The following is an 18893-nucleotide window of genomic DNA, read 5'->3' as shown; positions in this document are numbered from 1 at the left end:
AAACACAACTTTCATAAATTCGTCAATACTTTTCTATTGTATACATGTATAATGTAGGATTACATTTTCTTATTTGACACTGCTTTATTATAAATGGACCTTTTTGGAAAAGTTTCAAGTCAAACACATTGCCGCTGAAGTTTGTTTTATTCGTGCAATTAGCGTAGCAAATAATAATAAATTACTTAATGGCTCATAAAGTACAGTACTTCATAGATCCTGAGCAGACAATGTTTTTTTACATGATTAAATACATGCAACATTTAAAGCACCAATCCAAAGAGCACATTGCGGAAATAACATTACTCGGACATAGAAAACGTATCCTTATTATTGTTATTCACATTTTTATCCTATCTCCCTACAACTCGTTAATTCTTTGAAAAATCATAGCAAGGAAAGAGGCAGCAACTATTAATGCGTTCTAGGAAAGATTGTCAAGTGTATGCGTCGTTGTAAAAAATGCTGATTAGAAAAAGATTTGAGTACAAATAGAAATGATTCTTTTGTAGAAAAGAACCACGACAAACATCACAGCACTGGTTAATGCACTTAACGGCTTGTTGCGGCTCAGAAGAATCTCAAAATGCAAATTTAAAAAAACCCAAAAAAAACAGTGGTCTTAATTCTCGATGATCTAAAATCTGATGGAAGTAAACATCTTGACGCACCTTGTGCAGCGACTCGCTCTTGTCATGCTGGTGCAAGTGAAACACGGCGTTTCAAAAGGTCATCATCACACCACCCTCTGGAGGATGTAGAGGATGCCCACGTTGTCGATGGTGACGAACGTGGAAAAATCGGGAGACACGTGGACCTTCTTCAGCGCGCTTCCTGTCGGGTAGAAGGTCTGCAGGGCTTCGCCTTTGTCCACGTCCCACCACTGGACGAGATGACAGATGAGCTTCTGAAGCGAAAAAACGTTTGTGGTGGCTGTCGTACCTTAACGTATCCGCCCGTGGACACCAGGAGGGAGTCGTCCGGGGAAAAATGCAAGTCGGTCACCCAGCCTCCGTGCAACGAGTCGAGCCCGTCCTTTCCGGCCCGTGAGCATATCTTCAGCAAGGAGCCTTCTGCAACACTCCACAGCTGTTCAAATAAAAAATGAGACCCGGCCGGTATTCCTGGATGATGGGCTAAAAGAACCTACCCGGATCTCGCCGCTGTCGTCCCCCGTCGCCAGCAGTCGCCCGTCCCGGGAAAAGCGGCAACTCCGGACGCAGTCTTGGTGCCCGCGGAGTATGTGGACACAGTGCCAGCACTCCCTTTGCCACACCTTAAATGTCATGGGGAAAAAAAAACATTCAGAGAAAAAAAAGTACGGAAGAGCAGAGTGTGGCGTTAAAGTTCGGACCTTGGCAGTTTTGTCCGCAGAGGTGGAGGTGAAGAAACGTCCGTCCGGGGAGACGTGACAAGACAAAATGGCTCCCCGGTGAGCCTCGATGTGCTGCAGCTCCTCGCCGCTTTCCAGGTCCCACACCTGAGCGAGAGAAAGAGACAACTACTGTAATTTTCTGAGAAGAATTTTTTTTACGAGTTCTTACCTTGACCGTGCCATCAAAGGAGCAGGACAGCAGTTGCGTTCCAGTTGGCGACAGTAGAGAGAAGCATCGCACTTGCTCTTTGTGCCCCCGCAGCACTAAGCAGTTGAGCGACTGCCACTTCCACACCTGCACACGCAAACGCATCAGCGATGGCAATCCGAGAGAAACGGCGAGGAGGAGACGAGGGTGCCCACATTGATGGTGGTGTCCTCGGACGACGTGATGAGCGTTTGGCCGGCGTGGAAGAATTGACACTGCAGCACCGTCTTGGTGTGACCCAGCAGGGTGGCGAGAACCTTCCCGGAGGGGATGGACAAAATCTGCCCAGGCAACCCTGACATTTATGCGACTGTCACCCGAACCACAGAATGAGATCCAAGCGTGTAGGATACCTGCACGGTGCCGTCCTCTGTGCCAAAGGCCACGGCCAAAGGCTTCGAGCAGAAACACGTGCATCGGATCCGCGACGGTATTTCCTCGGACTGAAAAATCAGCGAACCCGCTCTGCCAGCGCACACCTCCAACGCACGCCACGCAATCAGTCAAGCTGTCAATCAAACCTCCACGTTGCCACCGACTCACCTGGAGTCTGTTGCGGTTGTCCGCGGCCGAAACCAGAAACTCGCCGTCTTCTCCAGGATTAAAGAAAGCATCCGAGTCTCTCTTCAGGCGCACCGCCGAGGTGACGTGCACTTGATTTGTCTCCCATAGCTGCACAAAAAAAATGAAATCATTTTGACAGTTTCTGTACGTTATTGACGTAACCCTGAGCACGTCTCACTCTGACGGTCTGGTCGTCGGAGCACGAGAGAAGCTGTGAGCCGTCGGGGGAGAACTGGACTCGCTGGACCCAACTCAGGTGACCGCTGCAGTCGGCCATCTTTTTATTCTCCTCCAGGTCCCACAACTGCAAGACGGGTTTTAGATTTCACTTTTGGGTGGGATAAATTGAAGTTTCTCAAAAGTCTCGAACCTCCACCGCGTAGTTGGAGAAGGCGATGGCCAGCAGGTTGCTGGTGGGACACACGTCACAGTACTGCACCATACTCAGCCGCCCCGTTCGGATCTCTAACAGCATCTGCAACGTCTCCACGTCCATCACCTGCCGCAAAAAAACAAAACAAAAACACACTCAAGAGAACCGCAGAGTCAACATTGACGCCATTAATGACACTCGCTCACCAAAATGGCGCTCCTGATGGCGCACACCACCCGCTTGCCGTCGCCCGTCCACGTGCTGCACTTGACTGGAACCTCCTCACCGGCGTCTGCGCACCACTCCCGCACGTTGATGGTCTTCCACTCGTTGGCGGAGGACACCTGGAAGAGCTGGAGTAGGACACATAGCATTCAAGCATCTTTGCTTGAGTGGTGTGACCGACAAGAAGACATTTACCTTAACGGTGCCGTCATTGGAGGAGGTGGACAGATACGTGTCGTCGGGGGAGAAACAACAGTGGTTGACCGGCTCGCTGTGGCCAAACATGGTGTTCTGAGAAGAGGGCTTGTTCAGGTTCCACAGCTGAAAGAAGGCAGAAATACGTAAATTTCACAACACTCATTGCAAGACCGCCATTTCAAGTTACACGCATGGTCACGGAGCAAATGAACCGATATTTACCTTGACGTTCAAAAAACTGTCATTGGAGCAAGTGGCCAGCAGGAGGCGCCGTGGCGTGTTGGTGAACTGGCAGTGGTTGACCTGCTCCTGGTGTTCCACCTCGAAGACCCTCAGGAGGTTGCCGCGCTCCGCGTTCCACACCTTTGACGCAGGCATTCCAAATGAATGCGATAAAAGTCATCAAATCAAATTTTCATTTTTACCTTGACTTTTCTGTCACTGGAGCAGGTTGCCAGGAGACGGTCGTCGGGGGAAAAGGCACAACAGAGAATTTCGTCGTCGTGGGCTTGGATCTCGATCAGGTTCTCGCCGGACGTGCTCCGAAAAACCTAACAGCGCGGAAGGGAAATATGAGTGTCGCTATTTGTCATTTGTATCACTTCCAATCAGGTACCTTGAGTGTCTTGCATGCTCCGCAGGAGGCGATTTTTGCTCCATCATGGGAAAAGCAGGCAGCGTAGACAGAGCCCTGGTGCGGATGGATCACCAGCCGGGACAGACTCTCCACGCTGCTCTTATTTCTGGACCCGGGAGACAAACGGATGAAAACCCGTCCCGACAACCTGAACGAGGCACGCTTGTTTGCTTACAGCCAATCAAAGTAGACCTTTCCATTTTTGGCCCGCTCCCGCGCCTGCTGCAGAGCCTGCTTGTAGACTTCCGAGACCTGAGGCTGCGACAGAGCCAACTGGACCACGTCAGGGAATGGATTCTGCTCCAGCTGGTGCCCGTTGAGGGACAAAAACTCCTGGAAGTGACTGCGCACGTTGCTATTCTGCAAGGGAAGGGGGAGGACACAAGGCAGGAGGGGTGACCTCAGTTACTTGAGCCATCTTCCATTTTTGATGTTGCTTACCTTTTTGTCCAAGGTGGGTCCGTATTCCACAAAGTCATTTATAAGATGAGCTGGACCAAGTATCTGGGCCTTGTGGGCGACCCAGTCCAGTGAGAACATGAGCGAGTACAGCTCCTGGGAAGGGAAGAGCACCTTCAGGAATATGGACTCGACTCCCTAAACTGTACGTTTGTTACCTGGCAGAGATTGGCTTTGGCCATATGGTAGGTCAAGAAGCGGATCCAGTAGAGGCATTCGTCGTCCTTGGAAGTGGGCGGAGCTTGGCTGTAGTGCAGCTGGTACTTACGCACCACTTTGGTGTGAAGGTTCTACAGCACAAGCACACGCGTGTCACTAAAAGTAAACCTTTTTTCGACCTGCCTTCTATACAGACCTCGAGCTGGGCCCGATTCTGCTCCACCAAGAAGTCGAGTTGGAGGTCGTGGAGGTAGTATAGTTGAGGTTTTCTGTGATTGTCCACAAACAGAAGGGACTTGTTGACAAACTCCTCCAAGATGTCCTCCACCTCCTCGGGCTCCAGATCCCACAGGATGGACAACACCTGGAGAAAAAGCACCAGAACAAGATGTCGTTTGGATCGGTTCTGATATATAACTGAGCCTGGTAAGAGTTTTCACCTTGGCGGGAATTTTGACGTCGGGCTCCAGCACGGCGAGGTCTCGGTAGAGCTCGCGGTGCTCGTCGGGCAGCACCTCGATACTGGCCGCCATGGCCTGGTCCAGCGCGTCGTAGTCGTACGACGACGACTTGCGGATGCGTTTGAACTGCTTCTGCTGCAGCTGCCTCAGGTAGTAGCTCCAACGGTCTGGCTTTTCTTTCAGCAGGGCGCCGATCAGGGAGACCACCAGAGGTGAGCCTGAAGCACAACAAAGGGGTCAGAAAACCAATCTTTTTTTTTGTAATGATTTGCAAGCAAGAATCGGGATTGCGACGTACCTTTACATTCTCTCACGATGCTCCGAGCCTCCTCAGGCAGACCTTTGAGTGCACTTTTAGTGTACAGGGCGAGAATCTCCAGGGCTTTGTTGTCTTCCAAACCACTCTCAACCTCAATGACAAATTTAGCACCTGAAAAAGTTTTTTTTAATTATTATTATTATTATACACAAGGTTGATTGGGAATCACAGAATCACATACCGCTCACTGAGTCAGCGAGGCTTCTATTCCTGGTGGTCAGAAGTATGCGGCAGTGGATATCGAATGACTTGAGCACCGTGCTGTCCCAGATGTCATCGAGAATCAGCAGAGATCTGGAAACCAAAATTCTCAAGGAATACTTCAACGTGATCGTACGTGGCACAAATTATTTCCAAAGCTAATTTTCACCTGGGGTATCGGCGCAAGACAAGGAAGCGCAGACGTTCCTTGGCCTCGTCCAGGGAGGTGGGAGGTCGCTGGAGGGACTGGGAGTCCAGGTTCTGCTCCAGACGAAAGCACAGCGCTTGGATCTTCACCAGCAGGTCGGCTTTGTCCAGCTGGCCGATGGACAGCCAGTGGATGCCTCCTGGGAAGCAGTCTATGGCACACAAAGAAAAATAGAGATCATCTTCAAATCAGCGAGCGAGACACCCAAAGATGAATCACCTTCAATCAGTCCCTGGTCTCGGACAGCTTCCGCCGCCAGCACGGATTTTCCCGAGCCGGCCATGCCGAACACCGTGACCCATCCCGGTTCCTTCCGGAGATGGCGGAGCTTCTCCCGGATCGGGTTGATCATCTCTGGTCGGCTGACGAAAACCACAGGCCTCTGAGGGACCCCGCCTGCACTCAGAACTACTTGGACCGATAGAAAAAGGAAGGAATGGTCAGAACCGCAGTTCAAGTTTTCAACTTCTTCTAATTCTCACCATCAGATGTGTTGTTGGAACCAGGAAGGTCGCCATGAAGCATTTTGGCCAAGTCGTAGTATTGCTCTTTGACGAGAGCATTATAAAATGAGATAAAAGCATTGTTGTCCTTCCTGAGCAGCAGTTCCAGGAGCGCCTCTGCCTGCTCTTTCCTGCTAGGCTGCAGAATGACACAAAATCAGCACATACTTCAGCAAGGAACTTTTTTTATTTTTAATTCCACCAACCTGGGCGCTGATACTCTCCTCCTCTTCTTCGCTCAGCACACCGTCGCTGATCATGTGATCCATCAAGTAGGTGGGCTTGATGTCCTGTTCCAGGTTGCGGCGAAAACGAAGCAGGCTGCTTCGCGCGCCTTCGGCCAGCATCATTGCAGACCATATAGGAAGTTGTTGGACAAATTTCTGCACCCAAGTTGACATTTTGGTAATGAGTAGTAAAGATAAACAATCAGAAGCACTGACCTTTATTTACAGAGCAAATTTGAGTATTTTTTCTTCCCAATAAATAATAATATAATACTCTAAAAAGTATTTTTCATATTTTAGGTGTTTTTTTTCTAGTCTTAAGTAATGTTTCCAAGCAAAATACTGATTTTGTCTTGAAATAGGAAAATCTTTGAATGAGAAAACCACACACACACAAAACTACTTTTCCCAACACTTTCAAAATGACATTTACTGTGAATATAAACTTGACCTTAAATTCGGAAGAATTAGAAAAAAAATCATTGATAATTTAACAACTTCAAATCGAAACTCTCACTGCATGTCAAGACAAGTTCCGACCAGCACCTGAGCTAAGAAACAAAGAAAGTAACAGCGGAAGGATACTTACGATTGTCTTCTTATCTCTACGAGGGAGAATTAATGTTAAATTGAGTATAACTGTAATTGAAAGTAACAAAATAATATAATTAGCGTCCAAAAGTACGAATTTACGACTCCTCGCGTCCACAGCCTTTTTCCTGGTCGACTCGCCCGGCAGGAGGTGACCAATAGTGTGCCAGAATCAAATCACGTGACGTATGAGGTCACCCGTTCTCCTTGTTTGTAACTGGGCAGACTGCTGGTGCCTTCAAGAACGCGTTGTTTGCTAGGAAAATTGATTATTTGTTTACAAAATGACAATACGTATGTACATCGAGAAAATATTGATTTCATCAGTAATTATCGAAGAATCAAGTCAAAATAACAACATTTATCAAGACGTACATTTACCTATTTATCAATGTGTTTCATTATAACGGGACAATGAAGTAATATCTCACAATATGCAAATATAAATTGCCCTAATAATGAATTCTTAAGTAGGTAATGCAAAAATATTCAAATACCCGAGACATTATGTAAAACTATATACACGCTTGCATCATTTTAGTATCATTTTTACTTTTATTAAATGAAGTGTCGTACAGAAGAAAACAGCACTTTTTTTTCACGTAAACTTCAGTTAAGATAATAATTGCTGTTTTTGTTCTGTGCATCTTTGGATCCACACTGGATAAGAATCCCTCTGGAGCTCAGAACCTTTTGTGTCTGTGTGTCCACGCAGGTTCGATCAAGCCGATGCAGGGATACGATAAAGGGCCACAGTACCGAGCCATGTAACAAACATCACCAATCACACAAAACTAATAAATTGATCTATCACACAAACTGGAAAATTATCCTAGTTACACAAGCAAAAATGATGAACACAAAAATGCACTCGTGCATAAAACAAATATACAAAAAAAAATCCCTAATATTTTTAATACCTTCTTTAAGCGGCGAAGAGGTTTGTCGTATGATATATATCGAAAACCTAAACAGTCGTGATGTGTTATATATATACACCTGTGTTGCTACTCTGCTAAATATAGCAATCGAAAATCTTTTCCAACAAATATTTTGTTCATCTATCTGTGCTAGTAATTCATAATTGTCAAACTATAATTTCCTTACTTCGGGGAACAATTTTATACTTAACATGTGCCTTGTCTGTTGGGAAACACTGTCCTGTAAGTAAACGCTTCACTGACAAAGTCAGCTCCCTTGTAAAAGAACAAAAACAGAGGTCGTAAGTTCATTCGGAGGCAACGGTGTCCTTAGGAAGCGAAGACGGCGCCGATGGCGCCGACGGGCTGTTGGCGAACATCAACTTCCTGATGATGTCGGCGTAAAAAGGTCCATACACCGCCTTGTTGTAGTTGACCAGAGAGAGGAACCTGGTGGCCAGCGAGACCAACTCAGAGTGAATGGCGGAGAGGCCGGCGGGCGTTTGCTCCAGTTTGGCTTGAGGTTTGGGATCGCAAATGAGCACCATGAAGTAGTGCTGCACACGGTCCTCTGCGGACGGAGCGAAACATTAGGACATGGACCCGGTCAGGGAGAGCGGAACGGATGTACGTACCGACGAGAGTCCGGACGGGGTTGTCCTTGTGGGCGATGCCGCAGATTTGGCCAGTGAGGGTCGCCTGCAGCGCGGGGCTAAGCGTGGGGTAGCCTCTCTCCGCTAGAGACTTGTTCAACTCGCTGCAGATCTGAGCGCTGACGCCCACTAGCGCCTCCTGCAGGTTAAAAGTCCTGAAAAGCGCAAACCAGAACAAAACAGAAGTGAGAGGTTGGTTTGGAAAATCTTAAGCGTGCACTCACGGGTTATGCATGTGGTCGAGCAGCACAGCCGTCATCCTCTTGAGGCGCTCGGACAGGACCGCCACGCCTTGGACGGCCCCGCCGACAGTGCTGTGGACGATGAGCAGAACCTCGTTGACCGCTTGCCAGCGCTTCAGCTGCGACTGAACCTCTCGCAGGCGAGCCTCGTCCGTCATCCACGTCTATACAAGCCGCAAAAAAAAAAAAAAAAAATCACACATTATTCTGTTGCATTAAAATAATTTAAATGTCCGCTCACCTCTGGGAGTGTGTGCTTAGTGTAGTCCCACATGAGGATGTGTAGGAAAGCCGCATTGAGGACTTGGAAGGGTCCAGGCAAGCACGGTTGTCCTTTTCCCCAGTTGCTGGGCATGGTGGACAGAAGCTCCTCAAAAGTCCTTTTGATCCAAGCGGCGGTGTTGTCCAAAGCACCTGAAAGTGACACAGGAGACGTCAAACACGGATTGTCGGACGTTTTGTTAGCAGTCCACTCACCGGGGGTCTTGTCCAGGATGCTCTGGAAGGTCGCCCTCTCGTATTCCACGCTTTGCTTCTGCATGACGGGCCGCAGGTTGTTGATGGTCAGGTTCACAAAGTCGGCCTTCATCAGGTCGATCACGCGGAACATCTCCCTGGTGGACGTTGAGCTGGCATCAACGTGGATTCTTCGCAGGAAACACGCACGGGTTTTTTTTACCTGAAGATGGTCACAATGTTGTCCGTGCTCTCCTTTAGCTTCTTGATCTCCTGGTCGCGGATGGGCGCGCACAGCTTCCCCATGACGCCGATAATGTACGAAGCGAGGCCCGCGATGTCCACGGCGTCGTTGTCCACCTGCTGCCTGATCAGGTCCATGTCCAGAACCTCCAGGATTTGTGTCCGCATGCGGTTGGCGCCAGGGTTGAGGAAGGATAGCAAAATCTAGCCGGCAAAGTGTAACCTCAGCATTTCTGTCTTTTATACAATTTTTTTTTTAATTCCGTACCTCTCGGATTTCCTCCAGCAGCTTGATGGCCTGCTGGTACTCGGGCGGGTCATCATTCAACTCTGTCTCGAGGATGTCCCAGAATGCCTTGTGGACGTTGTCGCGGACCATCTTCCATAAACTAAAAAACACAGGAAATGAACATTGCTCAACTTTTTATTTTTTTTTTATTTTTTAACTTTAACTGCATGATCCCTAGCAAGAATGTGACGTTGAGAAGTTACTACCTTTGCCAACTTTAACTTTCTTTGTCGTGCTCAACTAAATGTCCAAAAATGTGTTCGGAAACAATAATTACGTTGTCTCGACTTGAGTCACAAATCTGGGTGTGTTTGCCTTAGCTATTATTCTATCATGTGTGTGGTAACAGGTTTATTGGAACTTCCATAAACTAGTAGAAGTGGTTTGACATTGTTGCTGCCTGTCGCAACATGTCCTGAGCAGAGATATGAACAAAGATGGATCCTTTGTATTCAATAATTTCAATTTTTAGACCATTCATCCATTACCTGAGCTGCAATTAAATAAAATTGGGTACTGCAGTTGGGAATCGCTGCTTCGGTTTACCGCACATTTTCTCAACTTACACGATTTGTGTCACCTACTACTTTCCAGGAGAGCAAGAAGCCCCGACTTGTTCCACGACGCAGTGCAAATATTTGTGGGTGGCGCGAACCCAAATGAGCGACGATAAACGTTGATAGCTTTACAAGCGTGATGACAACCTGTCCTCGGGCAAGGTGTTGGGCTCCAGGTGGAAGTTGCGGTTGACGACTATCTCGTGGAACAAGCTGAGGTTGGAGAGGTCTCTGGCGGAGCCCATTACCTGGTCCAGGGTGAGCGTCTTGGGAGGGCTCGCTGGTAGAGGTCCCACAGAAAGTTTTATCTCCACTTCCGCACGTTTAAATAAAGCCCATAAAACTTTGTGGACACTCACAGGAGGGTGAGCAGTGCTTACTGCAGCCATCGCTGGTGAAGCTCTCGCGCGAGGAGTTGGTGTCGCTGGCCGAGGCGGTGCTGTCGCAGCGCCCCGACGACGACTCGCCGTCGCTGCCCTGCTCGTCGCCGCTGGAGCCGGAAGACGGACGCTCGTTGTTCAGGGGCATCGTCAAACTGCGAGGCAGAGTGTGCATTTTCGTTACAAACACCCCCAAAGTCAGCCCATCGCCATGGAAACGGTTGCTATATGATGCTAGCCAGAGTTAAAAACAATACACTGACAACAGCTTGTTTTCAATGGGAATGAGATCAAATGTCTCCATGGCAATGCTGGAAAGCGGAGGGCTCCTCAACTGCCGGATCCAGTTACATTGGAGTTCTTCTCAAAGTAAAAGTGTGACAAAAAAATATTCCCGAGATGCAGCGGCCAGCTAAGAGGGTGACATAAGCGCAACCCCACTGGCTGCTTTTAAGAGCTACGATTATCTGGATTATCCGGGAAAACCAAGTCTTCATTAAATGTGCATCACGATTTTTCAAAATTTATTTTAGAATCCATTTCCACAATTAGACAGCTGTCTAATATTATCTAAGGCCCACTGGAGTGCTCGTTCTGCTATCTGGAGCTAAAAACGAATGTCAACTCCCACTTTGGTTTAAAGATAGCACTTGTAAGGTGGGGGTCGTGTGTGTGTGTGTGTGTGTCCCCGCTGTGTGGTTCATTACATCATCTGCACGAGCAGATAGCTAGGTCACGTAAAAAAGCAGCAGGCCAATTTCCACGGATTATCCAGAGTGATTCCGGATTTGAGATTATTTCTGGCAAGTGCGCTTCCTTCACAACGTATTAAAATATTTTTTTTTATTCTTGAGAGTCTTATTTATACTTCCCACATGTTTACTTGCAGTCAGTGGGAGAAATGATGTCATCAAATATCTGCAACACAGTCGAAATGAATGTATATTGGATGAATTTCACGAGCAAAAGTGTAGAAAAGATATGGAATATCGTATAGACTCAATTGTGAATGGATAGGTTGTAAAGTGTCAGAACAAAGAGGTCCAGATTGCTGCAGCACAACGTAAACAAAACAGTGGATAAAGAGGCGGGGCTTAATTGAATAGCCACTCCCCATTGGATAGCATCGCCCGTCTATCATCCCTACATGGAAAATCTTTGGTTCCGAGCACAGCACATGGACCGAAAAAATATCCAGACACGCGTGAGAACATGGTACACGTGATCTGCAGTCACTCTCCAAACAAGAAGAAAAGCCATTAACGTATTTTCAAACAATAATTTAAAACAACTAATATTTATTCACCAAGCCATCGGGACACTTTTGTTGTTTACATTCTTGCCTGTTGTTTTTTTCAGGTTTTTTTTTTTTATGTTAAACACAATGACTGTACAATTATGCTTACTTTTGTGCGTCATTATCATACATAAACAAAACCCCACTTGTAATTTCGGTCAGGTTTATGTGAAATAAACACAAGCTGCTGCCAATTCGACGATTCTACCACCGCAAAACTCGCATTGGAGCGAGGCATGGTTAAAACACGCACACGATAAAGTGCATTAGTAATGAGTTCTTACCTCGATTAAGTCTCCCGAGTAGGAGACTAGTAAGAAATTGTTGCCTTGTGAAACGAAGTTTTGTTGTTTCCTGTGTTGCAAGCTTGACGATTTAAAGGTCCTTCGACACTTCGGAGGAGCTTGAGGACATACGGACGAAACCATTTGTGACACGCGGGGGTGGGATTTAAGAACACGCGCAGAAAGAGAAGTCTAGATTGTCATCAATTCCATAAAATATTAACAGTATTAATAAAACGGGATAAGAAGTGTATATACAAAAATATGTGCAGCACATTTTGCCTGGAAGTTGAAAACACGTCTGATAAGACTACTGTACCCCCCTTCGTAAAATGGTACGCTCCCTTTGGGTTTATGTATGAGGTTTTTGTTTACGGATGTGACTTCACTAAGGAATAAAATGATAACTCTCGTCATCGTAGGAGACTTTATTGCACATTTACGTCTTCCTTTTTTTGTACGTAAACGAGTAAAGATATGTCATGATTATGTGTGGTGTGAATTGCAAATGGCAGTTAGGCGACTTTTCTTGACCCCATCACAAAAATAAATACACACTCCCGAACGATTGTATATTTTCCTTTATATGTACACGTTTTCATTGAACCACCTTAGATCATTATGAAATCACAGATAACACACAAATGCCAGCAGTAGAGTTTGAGAGATGCAAAATTGGAATGACCAGAAGCTTTCAACGGAAACGGTATTTAATGAGCTGTGTGGCCAATCAGTCCAGTATGAACCATCACAAAGAATCATTAATATTGCACAAGCGTCATCACCTAAGGCCTCTCAAATTCTCTCACACACACACAACTAAAACTGTAGAGGAGCATCAGATTAAAACGTTTTTGAAAAGTGCACAGAACTAAATAGATAGACTTCATTTACTATTTAAAATTCAAGATGTGTAAAAGAGGAATGATTTGAAGACAAAAGCTAAATTGGTCAAATTGGGAGGGGGCGGAAAAAAAAGACAATCAATACAAGTTTAACCCTGTAAGGCACAAGAGCCTACAATGCACCTTGTTAGCATTAGCAATCTAGCGACAAGTGATACTTCAGTCGTACTGCATTTAAAAGAAGTGGAAATGGGTGGATTAGGTCACTGCTGCTGCAGACTGTTGCCATGGAAGCGGTGGTGGAAAACTTGCCGGATGCTACACGTCCAGCTACCTCCCTCCCGGATGTCCTCAGAGAGTCTGAATAAGGTAACTCCGATTCAAAAAGTAACTCTCGACTCCCCTTAAGAACATCAAGTAGAAAAGAGTAAGAAACCCACAGCTTTGTAGAAGACAGCATACAAGAAGTGACACGTTGCCCGCCCTTCAAATACAAATGAGGTGCAGAATGTGAGCGCGATCAAAAAGAGACACAGCAAAAGTGGACCTTTCCTCTCTACTTCACAGTGGATCCTATCAGCCAAACAAGTCTTTCAGGTCGGTGTTGGCGGACGTGCCGTGCTTCAGTCCGCTTTGGTTGGCGCCAGCGGTAGTTTGAGAGAAGTTCTGCGGGCTGAAAAAAGGGTTCGCTTGCATCCCGAATGCCGCCGACGGAGCCCCCTGCAAAGCGGGCTGAGCGTTCTGCCCCGGAGAGAACTGGCCCAGCCAAGGGGTTCCGCCTAAGGGCGCCATTTGGTTGAGGGAGACTTTGGGCTTGTTGGACGTGAAAAGGCTGTCTAGCGCTGACATGTTCATCTGGCCTTGGTTCTGGGCCAGGGCGCCAAAGTTGGGGGTGCTGGTGGTGGAGGCCATGCCGCCACCGTAGACGGCGGAACCCGGCGGCCTCATGCTCATCCCGACGCCCGGGGCGGGAAAGCCCATGGCCGGGTTGAAGCCGTTGGACACCGGGGGGCCCATGGAGGAGGACGAGGGGAAGGTGGACACGGCGGCGGGTGCCATAGGTGCTCGAGGCGTGTTGCTCAAGGACATACTGTTCAGGGACGCCATGTTGGTGAACAGGCTGCTGGTCAGATCTTTTGCCTGGGGGGGAAAAAAAAAGGACAAGAAATAGAGTAGTAGAATAATCAGTGTCAAGGAAGTGTGTCGAAGTGATAGATTGCCAAAAAAAATAAAATACCTGCGAGTTGGCAGACGTGGTCGGTTTGATACTCTGTGGCGCCAGTGGCTTCTGACTCCGCAGTTTGGCCGCCTGCTCCTGCTCCTTAGCCAGTCGCTGCTTCTCCTCCAGAGTCAGAGACATCTAAAGAGAGCGTTGATGACCAGATGCTCGTAAAAAGAAAAACAAAAGTGGTCATCTTACTCTGTTAGGCTGCGGGGGTGCCGCCGATGATCCGTTCTCCTTGCCGTTCAGCCCCGTGCTGCCGAAGATGTCATCGATCTGAAAAAACATAATTGTGCTTTGATTAACAATGAAATGAAGGTAACGTTTCTTGCTGTCGACGGGGGAAATAAACTCACCTGGTGCGACGACGGCGGGCCCTTGGTCTCCTCTGATGGCTTCTCTGTGCCGGAGATGTTCAAACTCCTGACGGGAGACGACGGGAAGCAATTATAGAGGAAGAAGGCCGCTTTTTTTTCTGTTGTCAACGTTTCAAATGTAAATTACCTCTGCTGCTCCTGCATGATGTGCAGCTGCTCCAGTTTGGTCTTGTGCTCGGCCTCCATGCGGCTCAGCATCTCTCGGATGACCACCATGAACGAATTGAACTGAAATGAAAAATACATTTAATGTCTGAAACCTTGATTTTATACCAAAAAAAAAAAAAAAATCCTACCTGATTAAGGTTGAGGTTGTTGTCAATGCTAAGTGAAACCAAGTACGGCAGAGTCTTGGCAGCCAGGTTCTCCTTGGGGATGCCCAGCTTCTTGTGACTGAAGGTGCACTTGTAGATTCCTAAAGAGGTGACAGTGAGGTGGCGCCCCGTCCAAAAAAAAAAAAAAATCAGGAAGCTGAGGATTAAAAGCTCACCCAGGATTCCCATGAGCACCGCCGGCTCCCGGGAGGGGATCTGCTGCAGGAAGGGCAGGACCTCATCAATGACAAACCACTTGTCCATGTACTCCAGGATCTTCCCGAGACACACCAGCGAGTTGACGCGCACCTACGCGGCCACGGGAAGGGAAACGTCACGGCGGGCTCGCGTGCGTGCGTTTCCGGTGTGGGCGGAAAAAGACTCACGGCGAGCGAGGACGTCTGCAGGCAGGCGGACTTGACGCGAGGGATGAGGGAGTTCTTAATGGAGGGGTAGTCGATCAGGTTGATGAACGTCGGGATGATGTTGAGGCACAGCTCCTGGAAGACGGCGCAGCGCATAAATCGGGTCAAACTCGAAACAACTATTTCTGCAGAAGTCGTCCCGCTGTGCTGGCAAAGACACAAAATGGCCACCTGGATCTGCATAGAAGGTGCTTCCAGGGCTCGGTAAACCATCGGCAGCACGCTGTTCTTGATGTCCTCGGCCGGCGTTTTGGTCAAGAGCAGGTCCATTTTTTGCAGGAAGATCAGCAGAATCTGCATGGGGGGCACAGGCGGGAGTTAGAAAAGCATTTCCTGTGCAAGAAGGTCAAACACTGGCTGAGCACCTACCATGTTACTAGCCTTAAGAAGCATGGGAGGAGATAGAAAGACACGTCGGATAAAGAGACGAAGCGGGCGGCTCCGATGGCGAGTGCGCGTGTGTGGTCTACCTGGACGGGCTCCTGCTGCTTGAAGACGGGCGTGAGGTCGGGCAGGATGAAGCGGACGTACTCGTCCTTGGTGCACTCCTCGGCGATGAGCAGCACGTTGGGCAGCACGAAGGGGACCATGTCCGGGTTGACGAACTCCGAGGTGAGCGAGGGAAGGATGCGGTACACCACCACTCTCTTACGGAGACAAAGCGGCAAAGTCCCGTTTTCCGTTCTCATCCTGCCATTCGTCGAGGTTTACCTTGGGGAGTTTGGGCAGGACTTTGGGGAGGCTCTTGTAGAACTGTGACTTCTGCAGATTATCTCTCTGGAAGAGCGAGTCAAAGTACTGCAGCGTCACCGCCCCCACGTCGTCGAAAAACGGAATCTGTTTCATTCGGGCGGGAGAAATCTATTAGACGGGCGCGGGGCGAGGATGATGCGGTACCGGGCGCCGAGGCCGACCTTGGTCATCTGGTCGGCGTCGGGGCGCACGTTGGGCGTGACGCTGAGGAGCATTTTCACGTGGTCGCGCACCTCCTCTGGAATCTTGTTCAACAGCGCCGGATTTATGTTGGTGAGCTGCGACAAAACAAAATCATCAGCACGTCAAGCGGTTTGCGTGGTCCTCCCTCGGCCGGCGGTCACCTGATCCAACTGCCGGCTGAAGCTTTTGAAGATGTCGTGCTTGTTGACGGCGAAGACGGGCTTGCCCTCGTTGAAGATGGCGTGCGCCACCACGCCCAGCGAGTACATATCGGAGGCCGTGTCGCAGCTGACCGACAGGATGTATTCGGGCGCCAGGTACTCGGGGTTGGGCAGGCACAGCGGCGGCAGGTTGGGTTCCCATTCCTTACACGAGTATTTGGGCTGTGGACAAAAACTCATCTTATGATTTGAACTCGTTTCGAAAAAGTGGATTGTGTCTCTTTTCGCTCACATCAGCGTCTGACGGGTTAATGGATGAAATACTGAAATCAAAGCCCATAATTTTCCACGATCCACTCTTATTGAGAATGATGTTCTCCGGACACAAGTTCCCGTGGACCATCTTTACTCCACTGTGCAGGAAGGACAAACCCTCCGAGATCTAAAAATGACAAAAGAAGACTCAAAGACCCGATTTTGAATCCGATAGTGTTTGGGGATTTTCCTCTCACCTGGAGCAGGCCGTACTTGGTTTCCACGTCGTACAACTTGTACTCCTTGATGTCGTTGGGCACGGGGCTAGGCAGGTTGTCCCAGTGGCCCAGCACGTTGGACAGACTGGCGAAGACCGGCTCCGTGCAGAAGGCCAGACAGTCACTGGAGAAGGAACATTGACACGTTTACCGATCTGTCGAAACGAGCAGGACCTGAAGAAAGTTACTTGTGGCTACGACGACGGGTGAATCACCGAGACTCCTCCAGAGGATGCTGAACGGTCAAGAGACGGGGGTGTCGCAGTCGGGTCAGCTGTTGCACCCCTCGCTTCAGGGAGTCAAAGATTTGGTCCTTGTCAAACTTCTGGTACTTGTCAATCATCTTCTTATCAAAAACGAATACGGCCACTTCCTGGAAATGCCCCAAAACATCCTGTGAGCAATTCGATTCCTACGAAGGAGGCGGTACCATACGACGCACCTGCTTGGTGGACTTCTTAGTGCCGTTGTAGATCCTCCAGCACATCCCCGGACCGCCGCTGGCGATGTGTCGGCCCACTTCGAACTCTCGCGTGACCGGGTTGCCCATGACGGCGCTCGTGACGTCGGCCGTCACTTTGGTGACGGTGCTCTTCAGCTTGTTCAGCATGGACTCCATGTTGAGGCCGGAGCGGGCAGCTGGAAGGAAGAACGGGCCCGGTTCGGAGGTTAGGTAAGTTGATCTTTTTTTTTTTTTTTTCACAAGAAATGTCTTTGAGCTACGTCTCGCCAAATAAGGCTTTCAAAACGATTGAAAAGGGAAGTTGAAGCCAGGTTACGCAACGATAAGTCTGAAATAAGTTGAATAAATGTTGATGTCACTGTGCAGTGGGCTAAATTAAGCATCTTATTAGATGGAGGTAGACATATTGTCATTTTGCAATCACTTGGAAATCTAATAAGAAATCAATCCAGAAACATTTTCAGTGGTAATTTAAACACATTGGTGATGAGTTCAATCATATTTGAAAAAGAATCAATCACGTAAGTAGCATTATTGATGCCGAGCTCGTCGTGGCTAGGACAGGTGACCGACCCCCTGGCTCGCTTACAACAGCAGCAGCAGCTCGCTGACATTTGTACAAGCCGTGAAGTTAAAGCACACTTTGAGTTGTTGATTAAATATTTCGATTTAACATCCCTGGAGTGACTCACCGACCGCGGCAGTCGTGAAGCGAAGCTAACTAGCTGACAATGCGCAGTAACACCAAAGTCGTATCGATCAAGAGTCGCAAACTGCCATTTGGTCTCCTCGCGGTAACTTACACGAATGCAGGACGAGATGTCTCCAGGTGACTCCTTGGGAAAAAGCCCACTCCCCGAGGAGCGCTGTCACTGGCGTGTGCGATTCACAGCCCTCATATTTTCTTTCACGTAGCCTGCAGAATGTGCTAGCATGCTAGCATGCTAGGACGTCTGACAATGCTACTTCCGGCTTTGATGGAGCAAAGGTGACGTCACGGATGTCTGGGCGGCTCACTATTTTGCAATACTCAAGAAAAGAAGCCCATGAAAATGGAAATGTCTCGAAGCACGATTCCATCTTATCGAAGGCAATGACGTTAACCATTCGACCAAAGCCTGTTTGAATACAGTAGATTTGGTCATATTGATAGAGTGAGTCGCGAATGAATTGTCCGTGTGATGCCCTCGTTAAGTGCACCGATTTTCTTTGAACGAATCTTTTAAGTGAACTGATTCTAAAGATTTAGTTCACTTAAAAGAACTGGAATCCACATCACTACTGCAGTGACCCCTTGTGGTCGGTCACATGCACCCGCCGCAGACAGGCGCGCACCTCCCACCCAGGTCGCCGCCGGCGCAACAACTAATGATCTAGTTTGTCTCGTCAACTTAGGTCACTGAATACGCAATGACTCACTCATCCTGAATCCGAGCAACCAAATGAATATGAGAACAGGAACTCGAACCCGACTCTCCTGAATCCAGACCAAATTGGCCGACGGCACGTCTGTTTTGTAAAACGAAACCGGAAACACATGATAAAGTGCTCTTGACTCATTTCTGTTTCGTGGAGGTACGTGGACAAT

The 18893-nt window shown here is 48.3% G+C and overlaps 3 protein-coding genes across 4 annotated transcripts; all 3 read right to left on the bottom strand.

The window, feature by feature from the left end:
* Nucleotides 1–128: 128 nt before the first annotated feature.
* Nucleotides 129–6872, bottom strand: apaf1 (apoptotic peptidase activating factor 1). The gene is made up of 27 exons (XM_061268336.1): nucleotides 6707–6872; nucleotides 6097–6273; nucleotides 5870–6029; nucleotides 5607–5798; nucleotides 5349–5538; nucleotides 5160–5272; nucleotides 4958–5089; nucleotides 4639–4877; nucleotides 4395–4562; nucleotides 4198–4329; nucleotides 4022–4135; nucleotides 3756–3940; nucleotides 3560–3686; nucleotides 3369–3494; nucleotides 3166–3306; nucleotides 2941–3066; nucleotides 2727–2873; nucleotides 2518–2646; nucleotides 2326–2451; nucleotides 2127–2255; nucleotides 1937–2062; nucleotides 1739–1864; nucleotides 1545–1670; nucleotides 1355–1480; nucleotides 1151–1276; nucleotides 943–1089; nucleotides 129–883 (listed from the first exon to the last, which is right to left on the bottom strand). The coding sequence occupies exons 2-27, from the start codon at nucleotides 6238–6240 to the stop codon at nucleotides 737–739; spliced, it is 3744 nt and encodes a 1247-aa protein (XP_061124320.1). The 5' UTR covers nucleotides 6241–6273; nucleotides 6707–6872; the 3' UTR covers nucleotides 129–736.
* A 368-nt stretch (nucleotides 6873–7240) lies between these two features.
* tcp11l2 (t-complex 11, testis-specific-like 2) lies at nucleotides 7241–12170 on the bottom strand. Of its 2 annotated transcripts, none has more exons than XM_061269064.1 (10): nucleotides 12030–12170; nucleotides 10428–10603; nucleotides 10216–10348; nucleotides 9491–9611; nucleotides 9203–9426; nucleotides 9001–9137; nucleotides 8765–8937; nucleotides 8506–8687; nucleotides 8264–8436; nucleotides 7241–8199 (listed from the first exon to the last, which is right to left on the bottom strand). In XM_061269064.1, exons 2-10 carry the CDS (start codon nucleotides 10594–10596, stop codon nucleotides 7937–7939), a joined length of 1575 nt encoding a protein of 524 aa, XP_061125048.1. In that variant the 5' UTR covers nucleotides 10597–10603; nucleotides 12030–12170; the 3' UTR covers nucleotides 7241–7936. The 2 variants fall into 2 exon arrangements, with proteins under 2 accessions (XP_061125048.1, XP_061125049.1); XM_061269065.1 differs by having other exon boundaries at nucleotides 10449–10603.
* A 422-nt stretch (nucleotides 12171–12592) lies between these two features.
* scyl2 (SCY1 like pseudokinase 2) lies at nucleotides 12593–18840 on the bottom strand. The gene is made up of 18 exons (XM_061269224.1): nucleotides 18109–18840; nucleotides 17285–17481; nucleotides 17058–17215; nucleotides 16822–16966; nucleotides 16602–16751; nucleotides 16310–16531; nucleotides 16127–16243; nucleotides 15924–16049; nucleotides 15683–15859; nucleotides 15384–15506; nucleotides 15174–15287; nucleotides 14964–15096; nucleotides 14770–14888; nucleotides 14601–14701; nucleotides 14453–14519; nucleotides 14295–14372; nucleotides 14112–14234; nucleotides 12593–14014 (listed from the first exon to the last, which is right to left on the bottom strand). Exons 2-18 carry the CDS (start codon nucleotides 17459–17461, stop codon nucleotides 13451–13453), a joined length of 2694 nt encoding a protein of 897 aa, XP_061125208.1. The 5' UTR covers nucleotides 17462–17481; nucleotides 18109–18840; the 3' UTR covers nucleotides 12593–13450.
* Nucleotides 18841–18893: the final 53 nt, after the last annotated feature.

Source organism: Syngnathus typhle, linkage group LG21, assembly GCF_033458585.1.
Source record: "Syngnathus typhle isolate RoL2023-S1 ecotype Sweden linkage group LG21, RoL_Styp_1.0, whole genome shotgun sequence".
Lineage (NCBI taxonomy): Eukaryota > Metazoa > Chordata > Actinopteri > Syngnathiformes > Syngnathidae > Syngnathus > Syngnathus typhle.
This window is presented reverse-complemented; position numbering and strand designations above follow the sequence as displayed.